The sequence below is a fragment of the Natrix helvetica genome, assembly GCF_964273705.1.
Source record: "Natrix helvetica genome assembly, chromosome: 1".
Lineage (NCBI taxonomy): Eukaryota > Metazoa > Chordata > Lepidosauria > Squamata > Natricidae > Natrix > Natrix helvetica.
The window spans coordinates 339864374-339877155 of record NC_138548.1 but is presented as its reverse complement, the minus strand read 5'-3'; the positions used below and the strand labels follow the sequence as shown (position 1 = coordinate 339877155).

Here is a 12782-nt window from a genome sequence, read left to right as displayed (position 1 = left end):
GCAACTGGTCCATGAACCACCTGTCTGACACTCCTATTACAGTATATACAGATACATTCAAAAAAGTGTAAATCATAATTATAATGACACTAGTTCATTGTTTCTTTTTTCATTACTAAACCCAACACTCTATGGTTGTCAGGAGGGTGAATGGCAGAAAAATGCTTTTCAGAGTTCAGTCTGTAAATTGGAAATCCATATATAGAACCCATTAAATCAATAGTTAGCATACATTCTCATCCAAATGTATCTGTGTTTTGGGGTTTCTCCACTCTATGAATGTTATGGAAAATAAGACTATGGGGTGTACTGAAGCCCTTTCCACACTCCATGTGGCTTCTCCCGTGTGTGGATCCTTTGATGGGATGTAAGATCACTGCTTGTTCTGAAACCCTTTCCACACTCCATACATTTATATGGCTTCTCTCCTGTGTGGATCCTTTGATGGGATGTAAGTTCACAGTTTGTTCTGAAACCCTTTCCACACTCCATGCATTTATATGGCTTCTCCCCTGTGTGGATCATTTGATGGGATGTAAGTTCATTGCTTGTTCTGAAACCCTTTCCACACTCCATACATTTATATGGCTTCTCTCCTGTGTGGATCCTTTGATGGGATGTAAGTTCACAGTTTGTTCTGAAACCCTTTCCACACTCCATGCATTTATATGGCTTCTCCCCTGTGTGGATCATTTGATGGGATGTAAGTTCATTGCTTGTTCTGAAGCTCTTTCCACACTCCATGCATTTATATGGCTTCTCCCCTGTGTGGATCCTTTGATGGCATGTAAGTTCACTGCTTGTTCTGAAGTCCTTTCCACACTCCATGCATTTATATGGCTTCTTCCCTGTGTGGATTCTTTGATGGAGAGTAAGGGCACCGCTTGTTATGAAGTCCTTTCCACACTCCATGCATTTATATGGCTTCTTCCCTGTGTGGATTCTTTGATGGCATGCAAGTTCATAGCTTGTTCTGAAGCTCTTTCCACACTCCATGCATTTATATGGCTTCTCCCTTGTGTGGATCCTTTGATGGCATGTAAGATCTTTGCTTGTTCTGAAGCCCTTTTCACATTCCATGCATTTATATGGCTTCTCTCCTGTGTGGATCCTTTGATGGGATGTAAGTTCATTGCTTGTTCTGAAGCTCTTTCCACACTCCATGCATTTATAAGGCTTCTCTCCTGTGTGGATCCTTTGATGGCATGTAAGTTTACTGCTTGTTCTGAAGCTCTTTCCACACTCCATGCATTTATGTGACTTCTCTACTGTGTGGATCATTTGATGGCGTGTAAGTTCATTGCTTGTTCTAAAGATCTTAACACACTCCATGCATTTATATGGCTTCTCCCCTGTGTGCATCCTTTGATGGGTAATAAGGTGACTGTTTTGGACGAAGCCCTTTCCACACTCCATGCATTTATACGGTTTCTCTCCTATGTGGATCCTTTGATGGGATTTAAGAACACTGTTTGTTCTGAAGTCCTTTCCACACTCCATGCATTTATATGGTGTCTCCCCTATGTGGGTCCTTTGATGGGATGTAAGTGTACTGCTTGTTCTGAAACTCTTTCCACACTCCATGCATTTATATGGCTTCTCCCCTGTGTGGATCCTTCGATGGCATGCAAGTTCGTTGCTTGTTCTAAAGCCCTTTCCACACTCCATGCATTTATATGGCTTCTCCCCTGTGTGGATCTTTTGATGGGTAATAAGGTTACTCTTTTGGCTAAAGCCCTTTCTACACTCCATGCAATTATATGGCTTATCCTCTTTGTGGATCATTTGATGGGTAATAAGGTTACTCTTTTGGCTAAAGCCCTTTCCACACTCCATGCATTTATGTGGCTTCTCCCCTGTGTGGATCCTTTGATGGAGTGTAAGTTCACTGCTTGTTCTGAAGCTCTTTCCGCACTCCGTGCATTTATATGGCTTCTCCCTTGTGGATGTCCTATTAACAACCCTGTTTCCATGTTCTTTGTATTTATTTGACTTCTCTCCAATGAGAAAACTTTTCTTGGACTCAAGAGAACCATTTTCTTGAGAAAGTGTGAATATCCAACTGTAATTTTTCCCTGTGTCTTTGCATATATTGGTTTGTCTTTTGGCTTGTGATGGACAGAGTCCATTTACATCTAAAGTTGAGCTTTCCTTATTCCAGTTATTTGACTGGTTTCTCTCCTGCTTTTGGAATTCTGTTTGAATTGCAGGTTTCTTCATTACATCACCTTGTCTGAACACTTTTATTGGTTCTGCAGAGTCTTTATTATCATTCTCACTATCACCTTCAAAGGGAAAGAGAAATGAAAGTGAGATAAAGGTTAGGGGGAAGGATAACTCTGTCAGAAGTCATATTGATTGCCTTCAGGCATTGTGCCAAATTCTAATATATATTGCATGTTTGTATCCTTATATTTGCATGGTTTAAAAATGATAATATCTCTATTGATGAGTCATTAAACCTTGAAAAAGATATTAAATCAAAATATTTGAATGATATGGAAGTATATGGACCAAAATAGCTGAAATCTGAGTGATGGAGTTTGGTATTACCTCAAACTAAGGAGTTACTTTGTCACTAAAGTGTTTAAATAGAAATACACAAACAATTTCAATAGGACACATCTAATAGAATGCCATAGACCCAGGATGGGGAACCTATGGCACACGGAGCCATTTGTCAGGGCACACGAGGTCTTGCCCTATCAGCTTGCCAGCGCGCATGCGTGCTGCTGGCCAGTTGAGTTCAGCCTTTTTTAAAGTCATTTTTCGCCCTCCACAGGCTCCAGAGGCTTTATAGGAGCCTGGGGAGGGCAAAAAGAGCCTCCCCCCCCCCGAAGGGTCTCTGGAGGCTTCAGGAGGTTCCGTGAAGCCTCCAGAGCAGGGGAAAAAAAAACCTATGGGCAAACAGGAAGTTCGGGAATGGACTTCCGGTTTGCTCGGAGGGTCAGTTTAAGCCCTCTGGAGGCTTCAGGGAAGGTCCCTGAAACCTCCAGAGGGCTTAAACCAATCCTCTGAGCAAACTGGAAGTGACTTCCAGTTTGCTCGGAAGGTCGTTTTTTGCCCTATAAAGACTCTGGAGCCTGGGTAAGGTGAAAAAAGCATGGAAAAATGGGAGGGGAGAGTGCCTCTCATCCACGCATGTGCACCAGGGGTGTGTGTCACGCGTTGCTTTATGGATGCAGCACGTCCACACACGATCCCCCTGTGCTCTCCCCCATGGCACGCGAGCCAAAAATGGTTCGCCATCGCTGCCATAGGCCTATTTCCTTCAAACAATCCCCATAAAAGTAGAGAAAAACTTTTTTATTGAACTGAATAAAATTATATTAAAATTCATATGGCAAGGGAAGAAAGCTAGAATAAAACTGAAAGCATTACAGGATGATAGAAGAAGCTGTGGTATGGGACTCCCTGACTTGGAGCTTTATTCTAAAACAGCAGCGTTAACTTCGATTAGGGATAGGATTAATTTAAAAAATAAATGAGTATTAACACTAGAGGGCCACGATTTGCAAATGAGATGGCATTTTTTATTATGGGAAGAGGGAAAAAAGAAACAAAAATATTTTCATAGATACTATATTAGACGCGCGCTGATACAGGTCTGGAACAAAATTAGGGAAAAACACTACATGAAAATACCAACATATCTTCAATTACAATCGTGGTACAAAAAAGATGTAAAAGAATATGGAATCTACACAGAATTACAATAAGTAGATAAAATTTTAACAGGCTTGGAAGATAAATTCATAGCAAAAATGTATAAATATTTATTAGAAGTGACATTGGAAGAAGTAGTAGTTAAGGGTTGCATGATAGTGTGGGCCAAGAATTTTGGACACAATATAGATCTAGTGGATTGGGAAAGAATTTGGAACACAAATTATAAATTAACAAGATCAGTAGCGTACAAGGAAAACATGTACAAAATGTTTTATTGTTGGCATTGACCACCAATGAGATTGGCCATAATGTATCCGAACATAAATCCAACCTGCTGGAAGTGTAAAAAAACACAAGGGACTTTCTATCATATATGGTGGACCTGTCCGGAAACTCAAAAGTATTGGATTAAAATTTGGAAATGAATACAACAAATTACAGAGGAACAAATAGATTATAAACCAGAACTCTTTCTGCTGGGAATAACCAAGGGGAAATATAGAAAGAAAATTAAATATATACTAATACATCTGTTGACTACAGCTAGAATAACGTTTGCCCAATGTTGGAACCAGAGTAATATTCCCCCTGATGAATTAGTGATTCAGAAAATTCTAGAGTGCCTAGAAATGGACAAGTTAACATTAAGATTAAAGGATAAAGAAGAGTCTGAATACTATGAAATTTGGGATAATTGGTATAAATGGTTGCATAACAGAAATAAAGTTAATCTAGCCAAGAAACAATAGAGAAATGTATAGAACTGTAAACAAATGTATATAAATATAGAAGCGATATACGATTGATATATACAGGTATGATGACACAAGAATGTTAATGTGATGATTGTAAGTTGTTATAGATGGAGAAAACAATAAAAAATTGATCAAAAAAGACAAAAGAAAAACAGAATTTTCCCTTCTCCCTCTGAAGAGAAGGTATCTATTTAGAGATGTTTTCATAAGAACTAATTAATGGCATCTAACTACAAAATGTCTCCCTGAACTGTCTGAGGGAGAGTAGGAAACCCTTACCAAGAAAGGCCACATTCTTATAATTCTCCAGCATGACTTCCCAATGCAGAGCTTTTTGGTGGGGATCCAGCTGAGACCACTCCTCCTCGGAGAAATAAACAGCCACCTCCTCAAAGGGCAGATGAAACTCCTGAAAGGGGAAAAATACAGAACAGGTCAAGGAAAAACTGCAGGATCTTTCCTGTTGTTTAGAAATTTCCAAAGCAAAGCTATGCACTAAGGTAAATGGCTATGCTTAGTAAAGTTCTATAGTTTAGATGAGGAAACAGAAAGAATAAGAAGCATTTGACTAAAGAAAGATTTTAGGCAGGTTTTATCAACTTGAATGATTCTGCAGGACTTTCAGTGCCATTCAGGTTAAATAAGCCCCGTTTCCTCCTGGATCAATTGATATACCAAACATCCAGCCAACCATCATCAAAATACTCTTCCTTCTGGATCTATTCATCCATCCACAATCAAAAGGCCCTCAGTGTCTTGAGAGAATCAACTGGCAGGTGGGCCTTGGAAAACCCACCAATAAGTGATACTAACCCTTCAGAAGTGTGTCGAAGAGATTCTTTGTAGTGTTTTATGAAAGACTTATGTTGTCCTAAGAAGGAGCAATCCTCTTTATCCTCAACACCTTCATGAAAATGCTGGGAGAGCTCAACCAGGGATCAGCGTGGTTTGCCATCTACCTCCACAGAATCTGCCCCTCCTCAGATTGCAAGGAAGCTGCTGCTATCGTGAGCCATTGGCTGGCACGTAAATAAGAAAATGAAGAACATTTTCTGGGGATAACATTTCTTAGCTTTTGCAAAGCTGGATTGTTTGGCCTCCAAATCGAGACACAAATGTGGGGATTAATATTTACTGTCAGTCTCTACTTTGCTTCCTTGCTATCAGCTGCCAAAGTAACGGGGATGGTGGGGAGGCTGGGGGCTCATGGTATTTGGGGGGTGGGGGGAATTGCTAGGTGCTGGAGGAATTATCCTGAAGGGACTTTTGTTCTTTCAGATTTGTCCCAGCACTCCCATCCCCTTTGAACCTTGGAGGATGATAGAGGGCGAGGCTAAAGCACAGGAGAAACGGGAGAGAGAAGCTGCACAGCGAAGAACGAGGGGCTCGCCTGCCTCTCCATGAGACCTCTCGGGTGACATAGCATGCAAAAGCTAAAGTGTAAAAGCCATTCTTTCAACATCAGCAGCAGCGCCTAAATCAAAACAAAGTGCTGCGAGACCGTGGCCCTTCCCATTTGTTGCCTCCTTTTTGGGAAGCATTTCACCACCGCTGGTGTTATTCAGATTCCATCCTGGTGTGTTTTGGGAGGGAGAAGGCCCAGCTGTTGTTGCCCACCTGGAGGGCCTTCCCCTGTGGTTCTGCAAAGCCCATGAGGTTTTGCTTGGAGAAGCAGATTGCTTCCCGCAGGGTTGGCCTCAGCACCCACTTAAGACAGCAAACAGAAGAGCTTGGCTCCTTTTCTCCAGGACATTTGAAATCCCCCCCCCCCGTCCCTTCCACTTTTCTGCCTTAAAATTCTGGGCTCTGGCAGCAGGGAGGCTTCGTCCTTTCCCCTAGTGTCTTGACAGCGTCCCCTTGATGGCCTTCCCCTCCCCCCACACAGTTCCCTGGGAGAGAGAGAAAGGGTGAGAGGGAGAGAGGAGGGGGAAACAAACGGAAAGGACACCTGAACTCGCAGCACTTCGTTTTGATATGAACGCCATCAGAGGTCTCATGGCGAGGTGGGCAAGCCCCTCATCCTTAACTGCTGGATGGAGGGTTAGGTTGGGCTGAAGCAGAGGAGAAAACAATTGGGGAGGGAGGAGCAAGCCTCCATCTCCTGCCGGTGTCCCCTGCAACAGTCCCAGTTGCTGCAAGTGGCGAGTGTATCAAAAATGAAAAGAGGACTTGCGTGCTACCCCTTGCACTGCGGAAGATGAGGAAACACAGAGACAAGTGGCACCCTCCCTTCGGGAAAGAGCCTGGAGGTATCTGAACAGTAGGTCAAGCCGCTCTTATTCAGATCACAATTACAGCATGTTTTGGAAGGGAGAAGGCAGAGCTGTTGTTGCCTGTGCTTAGGTTTGCATGGTGAGAGTCTGCAGGATTTATTTATTTCCCTTCCAAAACATGAAGGGACAGCACTGGCAGCAGGTAGAGGCAGAGGCATGGGGCCTCCCACTTCGTGTCCAGCAGCACATTTCAGGCAGCTGGTGCATACCGAGTCTTATTATTTTTGAGGTGCAGGAGGCGGAGAGCGTGGTCACCTCATGGCTGCTGCTGTGTTGCAATATTTTCTTGGAGGGCTTATTTTTGGGGGAGGGCTTATTTTAGCGCATGCACTCAAAATCCCGATTGGGCTTATTATCCAGGGAGGTCTTATTTTCAGGTAAACACGGTAATTAGCAAAAGAGTTTTGTTTTTAAGACACTAGTCCTAAGAAGAATTTCCAACCAAAAGCAGAGGGTAAAATGGCAGAAGACATTATATGTAGTTCTCGACTAAGAACAGTTTTAAGTTTTTAGTGGCTGTTGAAAGTTACACAGCAGCGAAAAAATGACATGCCCATTTTTCACACTTACGACTGTATTACCTGTACCAGTGATGGTGAACCTTTTTTGGCTCCCGTGCCAAAAGCAGGGGGAGCACAGGGGGGTTGTGTGCGGGCGTGCCACACCCATAATGCCATGTGCGCCACCACCCGCTTTTGCCATTGTTTTTTCACCCTCCATAGGTTCCAGAGGCTTTCTAGGAGCCTGGAGAGCACGAAAACAGCCTCCTCCCCCCCCCCTCCCCGGAGGCCTTAGAAGCTTTCCTGAAGCCTCCGGAGGGCGAAAAACAGATCTACAGGGAAACTGGAAGTCACTTCCGCTTTGTCCGTAGGGCTGATTTTCGCCCTCTGGAGCCTTCAGGGACCTTCAGGAGGCTTCCCTGAAGGCTCTGGAGGGTGAAAAACGGCCATATGAGCAAACCGGAAGTCCGTTACTGAACTTCCAGTATGCCCGTTCGGCCGGTTTTTCGTGGCTTTTTTGCGAAAAACGGCTCAAAGGAAGACCGAAGTCAACAGGCAACACCTCACGTTCCCTAACAAATGGCTCCGGGTGCCACCTGTGGCACGCATGCCATAGGTTTGCCATCACTGACCTATACTATCTACATACTCTGATTTCCTGATGGAAATGGAAATACAAATCTAGTAAGTGAATGTTCTTCTCTTACCTGAGCTGGAGGTTCAATCCTAGTTTTTGCTCCCCCAAAACCAAGAGTCAACTTCCGTCTATTCCTCCCTGTGAGGGAGACAGAATTTCAAAAAGCATAATTATTAGTAAGATGGGAGGAGTTATGCTATAGAGGAGACGAAACAGACACGATGAGAAAGTTAGGAATTATCAAAGGAATGGAAGGACCTTATATTACCTCCTGAGGGGCCCTGATTTGGATCTCCCTGAGAGATCCCCTTGAAGGACAGTTCTTGAGGGAGATTTGACGGATGCCTCTTTCTCTCAGGTTCTCTGATCTCCATTGCGAAGGACTTGAAATAGGAGAAAAGAATGAATGGACATCACAAATCATGAAGTGGTTTCTTTCCCCAGTGAACCCCACTGCAAATCACTCAGTGTCAATCAATTAGGTTGGGAAGTAAGAAAGAAATTGCTGTGCAAAATCTTTCTTCTAGAATGGATAAGGGAACTATACAAAGATTAGTGAAGCATCTCCACATAGTGTGAATGCCAGGAAAGTCTGGTAAGAAGATGTCAAAATCCAAAGGAAAAGATGTTTGTGTATAATATAATGCCTAAACAAGGGGAAGACATGTGGTTGAAGAGTTTAAAATTTGTGTTAAATTATAATTTAAAATAAATCTTTCATAAAACGATGTATCCTTCTACTTAACACTGATAAACTACCAAACATATATAAAGGAATTTCAAATACGTGTTTGAAATGTAAATGTAAAAAAGGAATTTTTTACCAACTCTGCTGGACTTGTGACAAAGGAAAGAAATACCGGGGTAAGATGGATATTTCACCTGCAACTCAACCTGCTCCTTCTTCTCCTCCTCCGCCTGGCTCAGGAGGAAGCCTTCCACCAGGGCCACCGCCTGGGAGCTGGTCTCTGCTCCACACTCCCGCACCCAGCTCTCCATCTGCAGGGGCAGAAGGGCCAGGAACTGCTCCAGAACAACCAGGTCCAGCATCTGCGCTTTTGTGTGCTTTTCTGGTCTCAACCATCGACTACAAAAGAAGTGGAGTCGGCTGCAAAGTCCTCGGGGACCCTCATCCTCCTGATATTGGACGCTCCTGAAGTTCCAGGCCTGAACTTGTGAAACGATGGTTCCTTCTTCCAGCATCTTCTGCCCAGTTCTTGCCCAGATCTGCCCACGGATTCCAGACTGAGCACCGGAAGGGCCTTTTCCACTTCCCTCACTTGCTAAAGGAAGGCCAGCCATTCTCTCTGTCCTGCAACACAATTCAGAATTAGTGCAAGGAAAGTTGTGTATCTCCAAATGCTTTTTTCATTTCTTGAGAGAAATATCCATCTGGTTCAGTTCCAATACAGGAGGAAGGTGCTGGGAATAAAATGGAGGCTGGAGGCTGATTGGAAAGAAAGCAGAACCACCAACCACATGTCATTCTGGGACGGCTGACAAAATGGAGTTCAGAGTGGGTGGATTTTATACCTTCTGGATTCCTATGGGGTCACGTAGGGCTCATGGGTGGCACTCTATAGGCAAAAGGGGAAATGCAAATCAAAGGTGTTTGTCTGAAAAAATACAATTTTGTCTAACGGTCACGAGTACAAGTTCTGGGAACAGATTCTCTTTCCATTCACATACATTGAATTTTTCTTTTTAAGATCTGAGCAGGACTGGGGCATTACAGAAGGCACTGGTGTTGCTGTCATATGACCATGCATGGTGGGCATTTCTAAGCTGGAGAACCTTTATAAAAAGTCTCCCATCTTTGTGATCCGGATTCTTACCATCCTGTACATTTTGTTCCTTCCTTTGGGGACTTCTGCAAAATCTCCAAATGGCTATATGTTATGAAATGTTATGAAAAACTGGGGCAAAGAGAGGACCTTGTCAAGATTGAGACCACTGCTCTAAAAACACGAAACCACATCCTGTGTTATGCCATTCATATATCAAGGCAAAGCCCAACTTTGTCAACCTTTGGCTTAATTGTGTTGCGTATCTGAATTTTCTGCCTGATCCAGTCTTTCTGAATGGATTACCAAATCTGCATTTCTAAAAGCTGCCCCCCTCAGTTTCCCCTTGGGGCAGGGAGACTGAGGCTGCCTTCTGCCTCCCTTAAGAGCATGTTTCTCCATCTCTCCCTTAGGAGAAATGTAATATTCTGCTTCTTTTTAATATTCCCCCGAATATTTTGTTCTCCGGGGGAGGGGGGGTTGAGGGGTGGGCTTCCCATACATTCTTAGCAACGTTCACCTAGCCTTGGGAATACCTAAAGTCCTCTTAGCCAAAGAAATAAAGTTGTCTCTAAAGAAGATGAACAAATGACCTCCATTTTCTGATTCTCTTACAGAAAAGAGAATATATTCAAACAGCCAGAAAGTTGTGGATTGGACCATTCATCAACACTCATCCCCACATATTGAGAAGTATTTTCTGAGCTGGTAAAGTGATGACTTCCATCAAGAAGATTGAGTGTATTTGGCATTTTGGATCATTTCAATTTCTTTTTACTCACAAGGAGAGACTTGCTTTTTTAAAGTGTAGATCAAAGCATGAAACTTCAGTTCACATCAAATGAAATGCCAGTCAGTTGACCCTGGTTTAGGATGCTGGTTTACTACTCTCCTAAGACAAATTAGAAAGGGAGTCCAAACCTAGTTTAGTGTCATCCAACACACAGTGAGAATGTAGGCATCATCTTCTGCCTCTCTTCCTTGCAAATATATTTCTTATTTCCTGCTTGAGATTTGCCATGCAAGCTCTCCCCCTACACAGGAGCTTTCACCAGGAAAGGGGGTGGGAAGGACTCTCTCCAGGTCCCTCCCTACCACCTTCATTTATGAGAATCTCGATTTATTCTGGAGGGCAGCATGCATGGCCTCTGCTTTCTCCCCATGCCTGTTACAAACATGGAAAAGGGCAGTTAGGCGGGAGGGAAACATAGGATCGGGGGGGGGGGGAGTTTCTCCCACTCCTAAAACTCACAAAACTGAACCTGGATGAGGACTAGGCATGTCTCTCTCTTCCCCTTTTGTTAGAGGGATAACCCTCCGTCTCCCTTTCTGTGAAAAGAACACACACACACACACCTACCTTTTCCACCTCTGGATCTTTCAGATTTTCTCTCTGTCTTTCTAAACTCCTGCACAGCACATGTGGTTAAAGAGAGAGAGTCTAGTATCATAGAAAGGCAAAACCTGAATGACGTCACTGCCTTCCCAACTTGTAACAGGGACCCAAAGCTGAAGTGCCCCCCTGGTGGATTTTCTGTGCACGGAAGGTGCTCATACAAGAGCTGAGAAATGGGAGAGGAGGGGAATAGGAGAACAAGCCCTCAAGCCCTCAACCACACTCATCCCCATAGAAGTAGTTTTCTGAGATGGTAAATGGATGTCTTCCACCTAGAATATTCAGTGTATTTGGCATTTAACAAATGATGAAAATTCAGTCCACATCAAATGAAAAGCCAGTCAACTGACTCTTGTTTAGGATGCTCCATTCCTCTTTCTTCCTACACTCAGCCATGCAAGTTCCCACAAGATGCCCTGAACACAAACATGTCAACCACGTTGAGGGGCTCAGTTCAGGTGAAACAAAGGCTTAAAAGCACACAGCTTAACATGATGATCAGGTTCACTAGTATCCTCCTATGGCAAATTGAACTGCAGAGGCAGCAAACCTAGTTTAGTGTCATCCAGCACATAATGGGAATGCAGGCATAATCTTTTACATCTCTTCCTTCCTAACCTTTTCTGATTTCCTGCTCGAGATTTCCCATCCAAGCTCATCCACTCCCCCTATCCAGGAGCTGAAGAAATGGGGCAGAAAAGACTATCCAGTTCACCCCTTTTGTTTTCTGGGACCTGAATTTATTCCTCATCTGGAGCTCTGCTTCCCCCTCTGCCTGTTAGAATCATCGAAAAGATTGGTAGGGAAACATGGGATATGGGGGTCTCCCACTCCCAAGACTCAAATGATTGCATCTGGATGTAGACACAGCGTGCGGCTCTGGGGCAACTGACCATCCAACTGGGTGAGTGGAAGGGTTCTTCAAAGGTTCTGAAACTTTGAAGTTTGGGATTTGTGCAATATAAGCTTTGGGTTCTGAAAGGGGGTTGGGTAATTCTTATTGTGGCTGATATCTATGTCCTATGTTAGATTTTTGGGTGAGGGGCTGCTTGCTCTAATCCAATCATTCTGCTTTTGCTAGCTGTCAAAATTGCCGGTAGGGGTTTCGAAATATCCTGCCATATTCTGCAGGCGGTATTTGCTTTGCTTGTGAATGGAGCCATCTAGATAGTTGGGTTCCTGTTTCAATAAGCTCCTTATCTCCTTAAGTGCCTGCATCCCTTTGAACTTGGCTTCTTGTTATAATGTTTTCTTTATTCATCTGGCTGGAATGTGGAATGGGCTTCAGGCGGTTTTTATTAGCGTCTTGGTCTTTTGGCTTTTCTGAGGCTTTTCCTTATTGGATAATATTTTTTTAATGGTTAATATTTTATTTGGGATAATGGGGGGGGGGTTGATTGTTTCTTACATGTGGAAAGAAACCCACCCATGCATACACCAGCCTTTCCACCTCTGGCTCTCTTTCCTTTAAGATGTTCTGTCAGGCCTGCAGCCATATTCCTTTTGGATCTTTGGCCTGCCACACTTTCTATTATTCTACAATGCCTTTTCTATTGTGGGAAAATGGGAGGGGGAACTGTATGGACTTAGATGCTATGCAGCCAAAACAAAAAGCCATTCTAGAAAGCCAAGGTCATCCTTTGTCTCTGCACCTCTGCACCTGACCGGAACTGGATATGTGGAACTGCCAGCATGGCAGTGGAAGATTGGACCATGTGATGGACTTGTGGGTGTGGGGGCAAGGTCTTGAATTTTCAATTGGGTGGGG

The 12782-nt window shown here is 43.6% G+C and overlaps 1 protein-coding gene across 1 annotated transcript in view; it reads right to left on the bottom strand.

Moving 5' to 3' along the window:
* Positions 1 to 887: 887 nt before the first annotated feature.
* The window catches only part of LOC309384145 (uncharacterized protein), a gene marked incomplete at its 3' end in the record, with an annotated part of 50722 nt that continues 38827 nt past the window's right edge, over positions 888 to 12782 (bottom strand). The window contains exons 3-6 of the mRNA XM_081937341.1: positions 7905 to 7972; positions 4704 to 4833; positions 992 to 2285; positions 888 to 906 (exon numbers count right to left, since the gene is read on the bottom strand). Coding sequence (XP_081793467.1) covers positions 888 to 906; positions 992 to 2285; positions 4704 to 4833; positions 7905 to 7972 — 1511 coding nt within the window. The remainder of the gene's footprint in view (positions 907 to 991; positions 2286 to 4703; positions 4834 to 7904; positions 7973 to 12782) is intronic.